General features: G+C 37.2%; 1 protein-coding gene across 5 annotated transcripts in view; it reads left to right on the top strand.

Annotated features, from left to right (window-relative positions):
* The first annotated feature begins 2,382 nt into the window (after window positions 1-2,382).
* Not1 (CCR4-NOT transcription complex subunit 1) overlaps window positions 2,383-20,048 on the top strand; it is a 112,672-nt gene continuing 95,006 nt past the window's right edge. For all 5 annotated transcript variants that reach the window (XM_076209788.1, XM_076209787.1, XM_076209789.1 and 2 more), the window contains exon 1: window positions 2,383-2,673. In XM_076209788.1, the coding sequence (XP_076065903.1) occupies window positions 2,572-2,673 (102 nt within the window). In that variant the 5' untranslated portion in view covers window positions 2,383-2,571. The remainder of the gene's footprint in view (window positions 2,674-20,048) is intronic.

Genomic DNA, 20,048 nt, shown 5'->3' with positions numbered 1-20,048 from the left:
CAGGATGCAGGGATGACCCGTCATCTAGGAGGTGCCAAGATAAGAGGGAGGGTAGAGGGTGGAGGGGAGTGAAGGGTATTAGGGATGGAATGGGTGGGAATGATTTTATTCTTTGTTCTTTTTGGCTACCTCCCATACAAGGGGGGGAAGCCTTTGGTATATGTATGTATGTATGTATGTATGTATGTATGTATGTGTGTATGTATGTATGTATGTATGTATGTATGTATGTATGTATGTATGTATGTATGTATGCATGTATGTACCAAGGGCTTTTTCCCTCTTATAAGGGAGTTGCCAAGTCAAAAGGCCACTCCCATTCATTCGACTTCAATCCACCATCCTTTCCTCCCTATCATCTTACCTCCTCATGGATGACAGGTCATCCCTGTATCCCGCCCACCGCCCTGGGTCAGAGGCAATGTAGCAAGACCCACAGTATATCCACGTCATGGACATTACACTTAATTGGCGACCCCCCTCTCCGTCTACTCATGCAGAAAAAGAGAGGACAGGGAGAAATTCCTTCGGGCAGTTGCAGATGAGACCTGAAAAAGAAATAGCTTCCCACATAGGGTGGTTGGTGTGTGGAACAAACTAAACGGAGAAACAGTGAATGCCAAAAGTATACATGATTTTAAGAATAAACTGGATGCGGAGAGATACAAAAACGGGTCACTACGAGCATAGCTCTCGTCCCGTAAAATACAACTAGGTAAATACATAACCACTCCCTACCCCCTCCCTTGCATCAGAGAATCATCCATCCACAGTCTTCTCTCACCTCTAACCTCTGGCTTGTCTCTTCCTTGCTCAACAGAGATTCCCCTTTTGCTCAAAGTCCCTTCCACCCCATCCATCCAGTCATCCTCAGTCGTCCCTCTCAAGTTCACTTTATCCGCCCCTGCCTTCCAGAATTATATTTTTATAAACTACGATATATTGTATTAAGAAGACTTCGAATTATACAAAACAAAGCTGCTACACTTTAAGAAAAATATGAAAGAATCATTTAATATATTTTTTTTATGATTCGTACTTGTCATGTCCTCTCTTAAGTATCTTAGAAACTTGGGTATTCGAACCATGGATAAAAATTGAATTGCATCAGATAGCCGTGGAATGCTTCCGCGATCCGGAATAATGGGGAAATAGGATGATTTTTGCCCCACAATTATTAATAATGCTCCATGGCGACAGAAATTTAACAATTATGAATGAATAAAAGCATTCTTGTTTGAAGTATGCTACAATCTAGACTAGAGCTGGGATATGTGGGTGATGAATATAAACTGAAACAAAGCAGTGAATTTGTGACCAAGACACTAAAGAATAATCCCGCAAGGTACGCCTGAGGATACTAATCCTTCATGGAGTGCGGAAAATATCCAATGATTAGATAAGAAATTTTCAATTGAGGCTCATCATTATTGCTTGTATTTACACTGGTAATGGTAATGGAACAAGTTTCAGATTTTTTATGAAACATTTGGTATAGTTATCAAACTGCATTGTAAAAGTTGTTAAAAAATGCGGCAGTGACGATGGAGAATAAGTTGAACTGGAATATTATCCAAAGGGATGCCAGAATGGCACATGCATATGAGTTGTGTACTTGAGAGTAAAAAAAAAATGGAAACTGATCAATGTTACAAGGTTACAAGGTAGGTCAGAGTGTAACCCAGGTTAAAGGGTGTTTCACATAAATTGAAAAATTACAGGTTTCTGTCCATTGGTAGTGCTGAGTTACATTGTTTTCTTTATTGATATAGTTTGCTGGGAAATTTGAAGCTCTCTGCCAGCCTTATGTTAGTGCTGGATGAACAGATCAGTGGTGCAACATTGAACTCTTGCTAAAAACTTCAATGCCAACAGCAGCGGGTGCCACGTTAATTGGATTTTGTCTTATATCCTAACTTTGTATAATTTGTTGTTCGTAACATAATTTTCCGATGTAAAAGTTGATTTTATTAACACACGAGTATATTGATAATTGTGTGGCAATTGTGACAAAAATATCCCAGTTATTGTATGACGTAATATTTCCCTTACCAAAGGAATCAACGTGATTTTTATTGGAACTTTCATGGGTTCCAAACTTCTAGCTTTAGTTCTGTGTACCAATGAAGATGTGGATACATTGGTGAATATGTATTCTATTTTATTTCAATTTTACTTTATAGTTTAGAGTTTAATGTTTGCATACGAATATGCAACTTAAAATGTGCAGCAATCCAGAAATCACGATTGGGTGAATCAATCTGAAGACAGTACAGTATTCTAGAGTACAATCGAAATGTACATATGTACGAACTAGCTTTTGTTTGAACTCCACGCCCCGGTTACTATCGTTTATATTTTGTTGTGAGTAGCGAAGAAAGTTGGATTTGGGAGCGTTTGAAGCCAACATGGAGGACAAAGATGGTGTAACGTAGTGGCGAACCGTCCCAGGTCCATTTTTCCTAATGTTGGACTTTAAGAAACAATCGATTTTACCATCAGGTGCTTGCAGAAGGTGTATGCGGAAGCTTCAAGCCACTTTGAAGCTTTCGGAGCCGTTTTAATGGCACTATGAACCTAGACTCACTTTCTGCTGCTTTGTCACACATTGGTTACCTCGTCGCCAATTTGACAAAGAAAAACGTGAACTCTAGTGTACAAGAGATACAGGAAGTAAGTTCCGTGTTGTGCCGTGTGCTTTGGTTCAGTGAATTAAAGTGTTTGTGATTTGCTTGGAAAAAGTTTTTCGTGTGTGGTGGTGGTGGTGGGTTTGAAGTCAGCTGGGCTTCACCACCGGTAGGCGAAAGTCAACAACGGAAGGCAGTTCCTCATGAAGGCTTTTCGCGACCTCGTTCTTGTACAACATTAGTACTGTGAGATTGTTTTTTTTTTATTACGTTGTTGAAAGTATGGGTTAGATAGGCAAGAGTATACTGGAATAAATGCTTAGAATTATTTCCAGACAGCTTTTGTCAAGTGTAATTTTTATTTTACTCAGTAAGTAAATGAGCCATGATAGATGTGTCAGCTTTGGATGCATTGAATATATTCTTCAAAGCTTGTAACAGGTAGGTTTGGCAAGGAGGTAAAGGAACCTAGAATTTGCCACATACTTTATGTACATGTCAAAGAAAATGACAAATTAACATACACAAAGGTTTATTAGATTTTCTATATAATTCTTGTCGGGATGGATGTTCACGTCTTCACCTGGCTTGAAAACCAGGTAGTTACAATATTACCTAAGGAAAGGGAAGATAGAGGCCCATGTCTCTTAAAAAAAAAAAAAAAAAAAAATAGAAATATGAATAAAGAAAAATGAAATTTTTGCCAGCATAGGCTAGACAACATTGCTTCCTGCTTTGATATAGAAAGTTTAATTTGTTAGAAGTATAATCTAGGTAGTCTGAACATTCAGCCTGTAAATGTTTGGAAATTTATATACCATAGGAAATTTCATATGGAAGCCTACATCCTACACTGGTCTATTTTATTTACATGGACTTACATGAATGACTTCAGATCAACATTTTCAACTTGTGGCAGCGTGTGACGGACTATCCTTGCTTTATAATTGCACTTCAATTCTTGATTAAACCAGAATTGATCAAGTCGACCTCAAACTGGTTAACTGATGTTGATGTGATCACCTACTCAGACAACTGATTCCAGTTATTTGTCACCCTACACGGGAAAGCATACTTATATCCAACTGAGACGGCAGCACATTATTACGAGTGACGTAGGCCAAGCTTGAGGCTGTTACCAATTACCAGGGTGCCATGGGTCTTGCAAGAGGAGGTAAAATTCCAGAATCATGCAAGCACAGATATTTAAAATAAGAAAAATTGTCTTTCTAATTGGGGGATGGGGGGATAAAAAAAAACATGTTTCTGTGATACTGGAATAGAACCTAAGAAAGGTCAGAGGCAATAGATTGATTATTTCTAGTACTGATTCACTAGAGATATGGCAACAGTATAGTTTCCATGGAATTGAAAGTGAATTTGGAAGAGAAATTTTTTGAAGATTTAGAAATTATGAAACATAGCTTTCCCACACAAGTTTTCAGACTGCTTTTTTAATGTAATGAGCTTGAATTTCTGGTGTAAAGGATATACTGTTACACAGTATGTCATGGCCTCCAGATGCACTAGTAGTAGCTGTCAACAATGAAATTATGTTTTCTCACATATGTTATACACTTGCCATAGATTGATTACTAATAGCCGCAAACAAGCGAGGCTATGCTTTATTTATTTGTTTATTTTTTATTTTTATTTTTATTTTATTTTATTTTTTTTTCTTTCTCTTAAGGTATTCTGGCTAGATAGGTATGTTTTTCTTCAGCTTTGATTCATTGGCAGATGATACTGAAGTAAGGGATCCATGTAAAGTCTATGAAATGTGATCAAGTAAATTTGAAGATATTTTCAATACCTAGCTGAGAACTTCAAAACTGTCTAATGTTATGGCATTCATGTACTAGACCAAGGAGTAATAGAAAATTATTTTGTTGCCACCATGCAATTGCTGCTGGGTTCAACCAACCATTGCCGTGATTGGAAGTAGCTGCTAGTGTTTATATAAAAAACTGTTACTGGGTTTGTCAACGACTACAAATATACACGGTAATTATATTGTTACCACAAATCCTATTGACCAGGAATCTTCAACCTCACCTTGGCCGGTAGTGATCTTTGGGCCCTCTCCAAGATCTTTCTGATAAGAATTTTTTGACATTTGTTTGTGTTATATGTCACTGGCTGGAAATAGCAATAGGAAGAGGGTAGTTGCTGGTAGTCGGCTTCCTGCGTGAGCAAAAGCAGAGGAGACCTTGGGGCTGGTCCATTGGTCCAGAGACCTGTCTTTGCTGCATCCCTGGGTGACATTGAAGGGGTTGATGGGTTTTGAAAATGGGCTGCAGTTGGAATGATTGTCATACATCCTGTTGGACCACCTTTAACTGGTACCCATTATTCCCACATATACACCATCTATCTACATATCAAGGGCTTTGTCATCCTTACCAGGGAGGTAGCCAAAGTCAAAAAGGCATATACCCACCCCCAACCTATCTCATCCCAACCCATCCCACTCCCATCACCCATGTTTCCCTCTCATCTTAATTCCTCAGGATAAATCTATGTATTTAAGTATACATTCAACAAAGACCCAATGTGTTGGATAAGAAGAGATGAAGTAGATGATATCCATATATCTCAATCACAGACCGTGATCCTCTTCAGTGGAATACGTATTCCACTGAAGAGGATCAGTGTCTGTGATCGAAATATATGGATATCGTTTACTTCATCTCTTCTTATCCAACACAGTGGGTCTTTGTTGAATTTTATGAACGTATTACAACATTACTTTGTAGGAAAGTATACATATTTTATATTGTATGAAATGATGAAAGGGAAACAAGGTTTGTAGGAGTGGGTGTATGCCTTGAACTTGGCTACCTCTCTTATACGGGGGGAAGAAACCCTTGATAGATAGATAAATGATTAGAAATACATATTACTGAAGATGGTAATAAAAACCAGTAGCCAGGTGAGGTAGCTGTCCTACTGGTACCATGTGACCTAGTATGGCTGTATTTCAATACTCCACACACATTTTTCACTTTTCTTATTTGCATTTGAAAGATATATTTTTTCAATAGAATGGTGATGTGGTTAGGTCATGTTAGGTTAGGAGCTGTTGGACATGTTAGATACCTGTGTTTGTGTAATTCTGGAATTTTGCCACCAGTACTCTCTGCCACATGTTGATGTATTAAAACCCCATTGGTTATACATAACTCATCCTTAGGCCGTGCAATAAATTAAGAGGCAAGGGGTGGTCCATGTCAGATATACTAGTCATTGCATTATTAATAAGGACAAGATTAATAATAGTATGATAAAATCTGTGACATATTATAGACCGATCTTAACCTATAAACTATACAAACACCTCCATCAGATACAACACAGGCTACCATTGGTTCCATCAACATATGGTAATACATACACCCGTAAACACAAAACTTAACTTTCTACAGTTAAACATAAATGAACTCTTTTACCAAACACACAGCTGTTTCAAGTCTTGAATGTACACAACATTCATGCAACATCAATTCAAGAAACAAAACTGACACTTATTCACTGGTTACATAGCAGTGAGGGAAGACGACATGAGACTTTAGGATTGACTCGTAACACTAGCACACAACAACATACCCTTTTCTAACAATCCAAGAAGTACCAGACAAACCAGTTGAAATAATTACAATCTAAACAATGAAAACAGCCTACACCATCACAATCCTATACATCCCACCAACTACAGTAAGCCTGTGAAGGTTCAACCCTCTAATCCAAAGAGACAAAACTAACACTTCATAAATAAAAGTACCTTCACCAATTACACAGCAGTAAGAGAAGACAACATGAGACACAAGGATTTACTCCATACTAATACACAACAGTGTACCCTTCTCTAACAATACAAGAGGTACCAGGCAAACAGCCAGACTCCACAACTAAAATAATTACAGTCCAAACAAGTACACTAATGAAAACAGCCTACACCATCACAAACATATACATCCCTTCAACTACACCAACCCCATTAAGCTTCATCCTTTCTATCGAACCACTCAACTTGTTTTAAACCCCACACTAACAGGTGATCTGAATGCACAACATCCAGCCTAGTTTCATAGAGTCTGCAGATCAAAGAGGACACAAAATGCTTGAATGATTCAACTTAAACATAATTGATTCCAGCAACATCCGCACTAGATAGTCCCTCTAACACTGTCAGCCACCCACATTCCCTTACATGACTATGTTCACCCTCCCTACACACACTCAATATGTGGAGCCACCTGATAGCTTCCCAATAAAAATTACCATGGAACTAGAAGATGAAGTATAACCCATATACAAGAGAGTATTTATAAACTACCAAAAAGCACACTTACAAGAGCACTCAAAAGATATAAATTAAATCAGCCATCCTGAGTCCAAAGATATCAATTAAATCAGTCATCCTGAGTCCACTGCTGAACAAAGGCCTCCTTCATAGCATTCCATGATTCAAATGACTGTGCCATCCTCAGCCACGTCACTCCCGCAAACTTCTCGATCTTGTCTCTCCACCTTCTGTCTGGTCTCCCTCTTCCACACTTCCTATCTCGTGGCGTCCATTCAGTAACACACTTGCTCCATTGCTCATCAGTCGTTCGCACTAACTTACCTGCCCAATTCCACTACCTCTCTTTTACTGCCTCCACAATATCTTTTACTCTAGTCTGCTCTCTTTCTGTCTCTCAGTGTTATTCCCATCATTAGTCTCTCCATTCTCCTCTGTGCTGTCCTTAGTTTTGTTTCCATCACCTTCGTCAGTTTCCAAGTCTCACACCCGTAGATTATTGCTGGCAGAATGCATTGATTGTAAACTTAACATTTCAAACATAGAAGTAGAGAGCCTCTCAGGATTTAATTGTATTTACCAAATATTTTCCAACCAATTGTAATGTCTTTTTTTTTTTTTTTTTTTTTTTATTGTGCTCTTTTGTCACTTTCACCATCTGGCCTAAATAATTATACTCTTCAACTTCAAGACTCTCACCATCAATTATAATTTCTTTATTTTGAGAACTTTCTTGTTGAACATTACTTTGGTTTTGCTCATTCATTTTTAAACCTACTTTGAGACTTTCCTTGTTTAGATCACTCAACATATCTTGCATGTCTTGTGCTCTTTCTGAAATAAGAATAATGTCATCTGCAAATCTTAGATGGTTCAAATATTCGCCATTAATCTTTAAACCTTTCTTTTCCCAACTCAACCTTCTGAAGATATCTTCCAAGCAAACTGTAAATAATTTGGGGGAAATTGTATGGCCTTGCTGTACTCCTTTCTTGATCTTGATCTTTTCTGTATCTTTATGTAGTCAAATTATAGCAGTACCTTTTGCATAAATCTTTTCTAAAACTCTAAAACTCCTACGACCTGTGTGTTTGTACCCTGTTTGCGTAGCGAGTTTAGTATTGCTATTTGTTAGTCAAAGGCCTTCTCGTAATCTACAGAAACTAAACAGGCTTCAGGCTGTCACATTTCCTCGTCCACCTAAGTCACATTACATTCAATTCACTCTTATACATTCTTACGTGGTCAACAGGCATTCTTATTGCACACTTCTCCCCCTCCATCTACCTCATTTTCAGTAATGAATGTTGTCCGCCAGTTGTTCTGTTTTCGCTAAGTATCGAATTTGATATCCTGTAGAGTCCAGGATCAAGTATTTTCAGTTGTTTTGTATGCTTCCTTCACTTTCATTTTTAAATCCTGTTCTTACTCATTTTGGCAATGATTTTCCATGATGGATACTAATTGGGAAGTTTGGTTGATTATATCTGTCTTGAGATTATGCATCTTGTAGACGTCATCTTTTTGTGTCTGTTTATCATTGATGAAGCTATGAAACAGTTATCACTGCATTTATTTTGTGTGTGCAAATAAATGCATGTCAGGCAAGGCCCATAAACCAAAGGATATTGTAGAACTATATATTCATGCATTTATTGACTATGCAGTACTCCGGGAACTATGAATGCTGAAAAACATTTTTCGTTGTAAAAAGGGAACATTAAAGTAATTTAATGCCCTTGTTGTTACTTCCCAGACACTTGTTCAAGTTTTTATATTTCATATTCTTGTAATTTACTGCAATAATTGATTAGTTACCATTTCGTGTACATTGATGATAATTTCATGTAGCATATAGAAAGTTTCAAAAGTATCAACTGTACTTTATAAATTAAGGTCATTTCCCAGCAGGCCCTCACAATGGAAAGAGGTCAGTTTTCATACAGAGGCTTGGAAAGTGTTTATAACTTTGCATTGAGAAAAAAAAATTGCATGTACTCTTTGTTTTACTGTCAGGTCATTGTTAGTTTTCATGACCATAAGTTCAGTTTTTATTTGCAAGAATGAATATAGCTATGTTGCTGCACAAGCTTACTTTTAGATGTTGTTTCATTTATGCTAGAAACGGTGTTTGTAGCTCAGCACAATTTATAGAAATGTGCCCATGGAATAAGTTTTTATCTATTGCTTACTGATGTGGTGTTTTTCATGGAAAATAAGAATAAATCTATGGGTATATTTCTATAATCTGCACTTGAACTTAGGGCCAGATAAAATAGATGAGAGCAAAGGATATTTTACGTTAATGTTCATGTTTCATGTAAGGGTGTTGCTGCAGTTATTAAAGGGAGAAAAATTATAATACCTTCATCAATTGTGATAAACTTCGGTCACATTTTCTTGTGTATTGTCGCAAGATTGCTCTGGGAGCAAATACCAATGTCTTGGAAATATCTTTAGCAGCACTTATCTGAAAGTTTATGAGAATACCATTGGAGTTCATTGCCTAGATCTGACACACAAAAGATGTCTCAGTGTCAGCAAATCTGTAAAAAGTTAGTGTTCTTATAAGTCTTCACCTAATTCTTCTGATCTGGTAAGGTTAAATTCTTGAGGTAAGCTGAAATAAGCATGACACTAAACTGTGTGACTGTCTTTAGTGTTTTTAAGAGGTGCATCTGCAATACAAGTAACTAGACCTATACTTCAAGTGAAGGTGAGGGTGGATGCATATATTGACAATAGCTTGTAAGATGCCAACTGAAGGCTACCAAGATAATCCATAAAGATGAATGGAATTTCCATTCCCTAGTGGATGTGCTGTCTTCTTCATTGTCTTAAGTTTAAGCCCACATTGGCTTTGGTTTCAGTTGCTTCAGTTTAGTCAAGCATGACGTAGGTAGGTGTGGGCTATTAATTTCTTTAGCTGTGCTTGCTTTAAGTTTCTTTGGGATTAAAAGTGTACATTAATCAGCATCTTAGTGAAAAATTCATGATTAATATACAGAGAGGATACTTGTACTGATATGGTGATTTGCGTGTGTATTTACCTAGTTGTATCTTATGGGAAGGGGAGCTATGCTCGTGGTGTCCAGTCGTTGTATCTCAATGTCTAGTTTGCTTTTAAATTTGTGTATAGTTTTTGCACACACTATTGTTTGTCCAGTTTCTTCCAGAGATCCAATGCTCTGTGGATTTTATTTTATTTATTTTTTACCAGGTTGCTTTTATAGCTATGGAAAGTGTGTGGGTGTATGATTATATGTACATATGTCTTTACCTGTTTATAGTATATTGGGTTGGAGTTTGCTAATAGTCTGTTTCTGCATTTCAAACTTGGCCTAAAGTTTATTTATACTGTCGGCTTGGATTATATTTTCATCCAACTTGTTCTATGAAAATTTGTGGAAAACTGTACTTCTAACCATCACTCAAACAAGTTTTTTTTTTTTTCTTGTCACGTGACTTTCCTCTCTTTACTCTTGCATTGTGGGATTTTATGTTTTGAGTATTAACAAATAGTATACAGGAAAGGAGCAACACTCATAGGGTCCTGTCTCTTACCTCTTGCTCTCAAGCTACAAATTCCAGTTCCAGTCATCAGTTGTTGTCTTGAGCTTCAGTAAATGGAAAACTCGCAGCCCTGCAATGGCAGGCGTCCTTGGAACCACCCTTGACATGAGAGGCACACAGACACAACACTACACAGAACATCGACACATGCCAAGAAACAAACATGAAAATAACATCCAAATACTTATATCATACGCATATACTCTCTTCTTTTTCTCCACAACCACCAGATGCCAACCTCCAGAAGCATATCCGTCATATTTCTCACTGCTCCATTAACAAACTGAAAGATAGTACATTGCTGCATACCAGACCCCCTGATATCCATCCTTCTGAATCCTCTCTCTCCCTGAAAGGACATAATCCACCTGGCCAGAGTGTGGTGTGGCTACCATCCAGCTCTTCTAAGCTACTAAATAGGCCAGATAACTGTATCACAGACAACTGCCCGGGATGTAACACTTCACCTCATACTTTGCAACACAATATGGAAGACTGCATTGTACAGTCACGCACGCCAACAACACAATATACACCCGATGAGGGATTTGTGGGAAAGCCCTGTTCCAACCATACTGTTCCTCAAGGAAATGGGACTACTTGGCCAGACAGTCTAGGGAACGACAATAACAACAACTCTGAGCTGCTGTCTGTGTTGTATCAGTATGGAACTGTTTCCACGTCTTCTGCTGAATGTTGTAGGAAGAGGAGAGCAGTTGCTGGTTTTCAACTCCTTGTTTGAAAAAAAAAAATAATACAGGTAAACGTCGACTTACGATGGCCGCGACTTACGATTGTTCGACTTTATGATGACGACGACGACGATATGATAATTTAACCCCTTCCATACGGTGCCGCACACGTAGGCGTCATGAGGAGCAAGTGGATTCGCGACGCTGCCATATCGGCGTCTTGATTATATTTATTGTAGTCGCCCCTGTGTTTTTACATTCTCTCAAATGTGCCCTAAATCCCATTCTCTGTGGTTTTCAAAATTCGCGGGTGAAAGAGAGAACGATCGATATAAGCGGTGACTATATTTTATGATGCGAGTATTATTACGTCACGTCGTACGGCTGGCATTGGCTGCTGCCCGCGAGATTTAAGTCCGTACTGAAAATACATATTATAGTGTTTGAATATGGTAAAAAGGATAAAAATAATTAAATAAACTACTGTACATGTTTAATAGGCTATATTCAGTATCTCTGGTGGTTAATATACAGGTAGGCTAGGTACAGTGACCACGGAACAGAGTGGGGATCGCCTTACGATGGCTCTATCGAAACCTAATGCCATCGTAAGTCGACGTTTACCTGTAATAAGAAATAAGATTGAAGTAAATCAGGAGACATTGTATCAGCACTTAATGGAGGTGAGGGGGATGATGGTTTTTTAAAATAGGCAGCTGTGCCATCCATCTTGTAGAAGCACCACATTCGGGTACCTGTCATTGGTCCTTATGGTCTAAACTTGGACTGTATCTCCTTATTCTCCAATTTACTTAGATTTGAATACATTTAATGTTCCAGCTTGGGGTATTTTGCCCTCTTAAGTTATTCCAGGAATTAATACATCTGTGTGTGTATTTATGTAATTGTAGTGTACAGGAAAGGAGCAGGAGTTATGGGGTCCTGTCTCTTACAAAGGATTACAAAGGCAGAGCATGCAGACAGGAGACCTTTTGGTCCATATCTAAGTCGGATGCAAAAAAAAATTATAATGATAAATGCATGCATATACCAAGACTTTTTCCCCCTTACAAGGGAGGTAGCCAAAAAGAAAAAGGCATAAAATCATTCCCACCCATTCCATCCCTAAATACATTCCACTCCCCTCCACCCTCCCTCTTATCTTAGCACCTCCTGGATAATGAGTCATCCCTGAATCTTGTCCAATTATATATACAGTCGAACCTCGAAAGCCCGGACTAATTGGGGGGAAGGGTGGACGAGTCATGCCAAAAGTCCAGTCATCGAAAATATTGCCCTAACACCCGTAGATTTTTGTAGCGGTATATGTATAGGTAATGTATGATATGGCATAGAAACACAAAGAATAATACTCTAACACTATAATAATAACAATACTGTAATAATAATGTTATAATACTAATAATTTTGTAATAGTAACTGTAATACAGGCATGTAAATGTACTGTATATACAGTGTACTGTACTGTATTTCTTATTACGTACACTGTAAATATCGGAAGGTATGCACGTGGGACAGTGGTGGCAGCCAGGGTTGCCGCGTTTTCTACACTGCCGTGTAGAATGGGAGTGTTGCCATACCGGGGCATACATTTTTCTCGAGCATGTGCAGACTTTCATAGCAAGATATACTTGTCAAACTTTGACAAAATGTTGGTTCTAGTTTTTTATATTCTTGAATGCATATAAGGCCCCCATGCCCTAACATATTCAGTAAGATATAAACATTATTTTTTATATTATTATCGCTAGAAGAAAGCTGAAACTTTAGCATAGAATTTTTTTCTACACTGTAAAAACGTATCTTTTGGGGTATAATATTTTATAAGTAACACAATTACCAATAGAAGTCATATTTTGATGTACCATTTATTATTTGATAACTAGTTGTATGATTTTAAACAAAAGTTTGAGTTTTTGAATGTTTTTAACAGCCCGCTGATATGTAGAAAAAATTTCCTCATGTCTTTGTACAGTTGCCATATGGTGCTATTTTACTACGTTTTGGTACAAAATTCTACGAAACGGCAGCCCTGGTGGCGGCTTGACTGGGCCGGGTTTGAGTACACGTGTACGGCCGTCGCTGCCACCTACCGGACAAATAGGGAACTTTGCTTGAAAAGTCCGCCCTTTGTTCATTTCGACCGGTCATACGAGGGTCCGGGCTTTCGAGGTTCGACTGTATGTATGTATATATATATATATATATATATATATATATATATACACACACACACACACACACACACTCACACTTCAACGAATGGACGGCTTAGAAGACGTTCTGAAGAAAATTGAAGTTTTGTGGATCCCAACACAAAGAGAAGTGCCTACTGTATTTACAGGGTGGGGGGGAAATTGCTCGTGGAGTAGTAGGAAAGTGGGGAAAGAGGAAAAGGGAAGGGATTACTGAGGGAAATGGAAGGAAATGAGGAAGGAGTAGACTTGGCCCAGGCAGACAGGCGAAAGGTAAACAAAAGGCCCCCGACGACGATGAAATGTCTAATAAAAATGTAAAGATTAGAAGTATAGATAAGAGCAATACAGTAGAAAGTGATGAGAATATTTTCCAGGGATTTAAAGAGGGTGGGGGGACACAAACCCCCCCCGACTGACAAGACTAGAAGAGAAGGTCGATAAGATGATCGAGGACTTGGAGCGTAGGTTCGGTCATGTTAACAATATTATACGGAGAGTTGAAAAATTGGAAGATCTAGAGAAGGCGAACAAAAACTTAACTAAGGAAATTGAAGAATTAAAAAAACAGTTAAAAGAAGTAAAAGATGAGAATAAAGTCTTAAAGGAGAATAATAAGGAGAACAAGGAGGGTTGGAAAAGAAATTCTAGAAAATAGCAAAGTTGCATTCACTGACATAATCAGACAGCAAGTGAATGAACAAACTGAAAACTCGGTTATTAAAGTGATGAGACAGAAGGAGAATATAGTAAGAGACTTAGCAGACAAAAAGAAATGTATAATTATATTAGGAATGGAAGAGAAACATAACCCTGATAGAACCACAAGAATCAAAGAGGAAAATGAAAAAGTAAGAAATTTACTAGAATTAGTTCAGGAAGATGAACCAGAAATAATGAAACAAATTGAAGAGAAATTCAGGCTCGGGAAATATAGTACAGACAAGACCAGACCAATCAAGATTAAATTCAGGTCACAAACCACGGCTGAGAATATCTTATCCAAAACAGGGAAACTAGCAACAAGTGAACAATATAAAAAGGTATGGATAAAAAGGGAAATGAATAAAGAGGAAAGAGAGGAAGAAAAACAGAAAAGACTTGAAGCAAAGGAAAAAAACGAGATAAGAACGGAGTCAGAAAAAGAGAGATTCTATTGGAGAGTAGTGAATATGAAACTAAAGAAAGTCGACATACAAGAGAAAAACAAAAGGGAAACAGAGAACACAATGGAAGTGGCAGAAAACTAAGAGTGTCTTACACAAATATAGATGGATTAATAACAGGATTGAATGAGCTGAATGATTATTTGAAAGAAAAAGAACCAGACATAATGGGAATTGTAGAAACAAAATTAAAAGGTTCACTACCACCCAACAGTGTAGGACATGATGCATATAATTATTGGATTAGAAACAGAGTGAAAAAGGAAGGGGGTGGAGTTATGTTCCTGACTAAGAAGGATATAAACGTGAAGTGTGTCACATATGGAAAGAATACAGTAGAGATGATAATGATGGAAGTAGAAGACAGAGATAAGAAGAGCAGAAAGTTTGTGATAAATTATGTGCCCCCAAAAACAGCCTCATGGGAAGAGAGTGAACATAAAAGTATGTTAGAGGACACATAGATATCATTAAACAAGATAATGGAAGAGGGAGGAAAAATAGTTATGATGGGCAACTTTAATTGCAAAGAAATCTGCTGGGAAGAAATTACAGTAAAGGGTGGAGACGGCTCATGGGGAAACGCTCTACTTGAGATTTTTACTGACCATACAATGACACAATGGATACAGGAGAACACTAGGTATAGAAATGAAGAAGAGCCATCGAGACTAGACCTAGTAATTACATCTGAACCTAGAATAGTGGACAAAATTGAATATAAACACCAATAAGTAAAAGTGACCACATATTGATTGAACTGGAACTTAATGAAGAAAAATTTATGAAAAATGAACAATACAGAAAAGGAAGAATAATGTATGAAAAAACAAACTGATAAAATAAGAGAATTCTTTCAAAAGGAAAACTGGGAAGAAATATACAAAGAAGAAACAACAGTAGAAGAGAAATGGAATATTTTGACAAAAATTTACAAAAAAGGAGTGGAAAAGTATGTCCCAAGACAAAAACAAGAAAAAGAATATGTAAAATGCTGGTACAACAAAAGCTGTAGGGAGTTAAAAGACAAAAGAGACAAAGCCTGGACCAGATGGAAAAAAGACAGAAGACCTGAAAAATGGAAAATATATACCTGTTATAGAAATGAATATGTACAAATGTGCAGAGAGGAAAAGAGAAAGTATGAAAAAGATATAATAGAAAAGTGGAAAGATCAACCAAAACTATTCTACAGATTTGTAAACAATAAACTGAAAAACAAACAAGACTTGGAGAAATTAAGACAAGGAGGAGTCGAATACACTGAGGAAATGGAAATGGCGGAAATTATGAACAAACATTTTAAATCAGTGTTTACAAGGGAGAACATACAACCTGAAGAGAATGAATGGAAAGAGAAAGTCCCCCCTATGGAAGAAATAGAAGTAACAAAGAATGAAATATTAACACACTTGAGTAATCTTGATGTCAGAAAATCGCATGGACCAGATGAAATAGCAAACTGGATACTGAAAGAATGCAGGAATGAACTGGCAGACAAAATACATAGCATACTAAATAGTTCCTTGAAAGAAGGAAAAGTTCCAGAAGATTGGAAAAAAGCAAATATAGTACCTATATATAAAGGAGGAAATAAAGAAGAACCTACCAACTATAGACCAGTCTCTCTAACAAGTACAATAGCAAAAATATGTGAAAGAATTATCAAAAGTAGATGGGTAAAATATTTAGAAAAAAAACAGTGTTAAATCCAAGGCAATTTGGATTCAGACAAGGACGATCATGCGTCACCAATTTAATGTGTCTATTCAAGGCTAATAGATATAATACAAGAAAGAGATGGATGGGCGGACTGTGCATTTTTAGATCTAAAGAAAGCTTTTGACAAAGTACCACATAAGAAGTTGCTTAAGAAATTAGAAACTGAAGGAGGAATACAGGGCAAACTACTAAATTGGATGGAGGACTTTTTGCAAAAAAGAAAAATGAGAGTAGTGATAAGAAACCAGTACTCAAAATGGGATGAAGTAATAAGCGGTGTTCCGCAGGGAACAGTTCTGGCCCCAATAATGTTTGCTATATATATTAATGATATGGATGAAGGAATAGAAAGCTATATGAGCTTCTTTGCAGATGCAAAACTACTGAAAAGAGTGAAAACTGAAGAAGATTGTGAATCACTACAGAGAGATCTAAATAAAGTACAAGAATGGAGTAGGAAGTGGGAGATGGAGTTCAATACAAAAAAGTGTAGTATAATGGAATTTGGAAAAAGCAAAAACAGAATAACAGGAGCATATAAATTGGGAGAAGAAGGAATAAAAAAAGTAGAAAAGGAGAAGGACCTGGGAGTCATTGTTATGAATAATATGTCACCTGAGAAACATATAAATAAGATTTTTGGAGAAACTTATAATCTAATAAGAACAATCAAAGTTGCATTTACATACCTGGATGAAGAAAATCCTAATCACCCTGATAAGACCAAGATTGGAATATGCAGCAACGATATGGGCACCAAGTACAAAAAAATGTATAAAAAAAACGAAAGAATACAAAGAGCAATTACAAAATTGGCACCAACACTCTCAAAACTATCATATGAAGAGAGACTAGAAAAACTTGAACTACAGACACTAGAGCAAAGAAGAGAGAGAGGAGATTTGATAGCTATTTACAGAATCATGAAAGGCATAGAAATTACTGACAGAGAGAATCTGATAAAATGGGATGACATAAATACAAGAGGACACGGAAAGAAAATAAAAAAAGACAACTATAGAAGAGATTTGAAAAAGAACAGCTTTCCTCACAGAGTAATAGACAGTTGGAACAAGTTAGATGAGAAAGTGGTGTGTGCAAAAACAATACATGAATTTAAAAATAGTTTAGATAAAATGAGATATGAAGACGGGACCCCACGAGCATAGCTCCCCTTCCCGTAAAATACAACTAGGTAAATACACACACACACACAATGATAAATGAATAAATAAAATCTATGATAATGTAAATGATAATAAAATACATAAATGCATAAGTGTACAATAATTAAATAATAAAGAAACAGGTAGATAGTAAATAATAATAAATTGACATATAACTAATAGTGAGAATTAAACAATAATAAACAGACAGACAAATGATAACAAATAAGCAAATAATATAGAATAAATGCTTTCCAGTAATCATACCATGCTTCTCTGTCTCCTTATTCTCAGATTGTCATACTTTGATTTAATCCATGTATTGTTCTTTGACTTTGGCTACCCCCCTTGTAAGGGGGAAAAATTTGTTGTCATATGTATGTATTGTTCTAGCTTGGGCTGTTTTGCCTTCAAAGCTCTTTCAAGTTTCTGTGCATCTGTATGAAAAATTGTGTGTCCTTTGTACATTGTCACATAACCTCTTAAAGCCCCATCCCTCATCAAGAGATCTCATTCATCACTGTAATGACTTATAGTGACCTGAATTTTGTAATAAAGTCACCACATTCTCTTAGATGTCTGTCAAGTAGGTGTCTTTTATCAACACTCCCAAATCTTTCTCCTTCTTTGCTTTTGTAATGTTATTCTTTTTCATAGGAATAGTTTCAGGATGGTGCCATTTCAGTATGTACACACATATACCAAAAGCTTTTCCCCCCTGTATAAGGGAGGTAGCCAATAAAGGCATAAAAACCACTCCCACCCACTCCATCCCTATCACACCACTCCCCTCCACCCTCCTCCCTCCCACTTCACATTTATTGGTATTGAAATTCATTTCCCATTTTTGGCTCAAGCTGACAACCCTAATTTTTCTCCAGCAAACATGTCTTAACTTGTGCTCTCCATTGTGTCATTCACATAGATAAGAACATTATAGGTGATTGTATCGAATCTTACTGCTGCTCTTGTGTATGTGTCTTGGACAAACATTTCCCATCCATGTGAGTAGTTCACCTTTTGCTCTTCCAATATGATTCTGTTTCCACATGAGTCAAAAACCTAGGTTAAGGCACACCCCATCCATCCAGCACATCAATCACTCGAGTAAAAGCTGAATAGGATCAACATAGGACTTTCCAGATCTAAAGATGAAATGATTGTCAGTCAGGATGTTTAACCAGTCCATCTTTCAATATCCTTTCACATAATTTCAATATTGTGCTGTTCAGATACTGACTTGTAATTCACTGGTAACATCTTCTACCTTTTTGAATTTATACCAGTATACCACATGATATCTTTTTCAATATTGTGGCACTATTTCTTCTTTTAACCCATTAAACTCCGATGACAAGATGTCTTGTCATTTGGTCAAATAAAACAAAAAATCATAAAACACCAAAATGTTTGATCAAACACCAGAAAAATATGACGTCAATCCTCGCTTCGCTCGCAGCGAAGCGAGGAGGACTGACGTCATATTTTTCTGGTGTTTGATCAAACATTTTGGTGTTTGATCAAACATTTTGGTGTTTTATGATTTTTTGTTTTATTTGACCAAATGACAAGACATCTTGTCATCGGAGTTGAATGGGTTAATGAACAGTGGATACTGCATTGCACTCATAAACTGGTGGTCATGAGTTTGATCCCTGGGACCCATTACGAACTTACTCTGTTTATTGTTGTTATCATTCCTTAGACTGACTAGCCAGGCAGTCCCATCACTTTGAGGAATACCATGGTTGAAATGGAGTTTTCCCACAAATACCTTATGAAGAGTATATTGTGTTGTTGGCGTGCATAATTTTGTACAATGATGTATTGAATAGTATGGAGCAATTTGTTACATCATGGACAATTATCTGTGATGTCATTCAGCATGCATAATTTTGTACAATGATGAATTGAATAGTATGGAGCAAATTGTTACATCATGGACAATTATCTGTGTGGTCATCCAGCCTCTTTTGGTAACTGAGAAGGGCTGAGTAATGGGTGCATCTCAGCCTGACCAAGTGGTCTTGATCCTCTTAGGATAGGAAGGATTCAGGGGGATGTATACCAGGGGGTCTGGCATGCAGCAGTGTGTTGTTTTTCAGTTTGTTGATGGAACAGTGAGTGGTATGGTTATGGATATGCTTCTGGTGGCTGGTGTCTGGTGGCTGTGGAGGAAGAGAAGAGAGTATTTGGGTATTGTTTTGATGTTTCTTGGCATGTGTGGGTGTTCTGCCATGTAGTGTAATAGGTGGGCTGTTTGTGGAGGCTGCAGCAAGTGTTTGTGTGCCTATCATGTCAAGGTGATTCTTGACATTGTGGACTTAAGTTTAATGGTTTAGAGTCTGGTGTTGTATTTGCGTAGCCTGTGATTACCTTAGGTCTTTGTTCTGAAGTCTGTAGGGTGTTGTGGCATGTCTTAGTGAGGTTAGAGGCCCATGCATATGAATCTTGTCTGCCAGTTGTTCCCTTCATTCCTTGAACACCCAGTTTAAGATCCAATCAGGTTCTTAATATTTTCTGTCATTCAGAGGTAAAAGTTGAGCACTTCCCTTATTATGTTATTAGATTTTTTATATGCAA

This window comes from Oratosquilla oratoria, chromosome 26 (genome assembly GCF_046742065.1).
Source record: "Oratosquilla oratoria isolate Oo_2021 chromosome 26, ASM4674206v1, whole genome shotgun sequence".
NCBI classification, from domain to species: Eukaryota; Metazoa; Arthropoda; class Malacostraca; order Stomatopoda; family Squillidae; genus Oratosquilla; species Oratosquilla oratoria.
The sequence above is the reverse complement of the archived record's forward strand: the minus strand, read 5'-3'. Positions and strand labels throughout refer to the sequence as shown.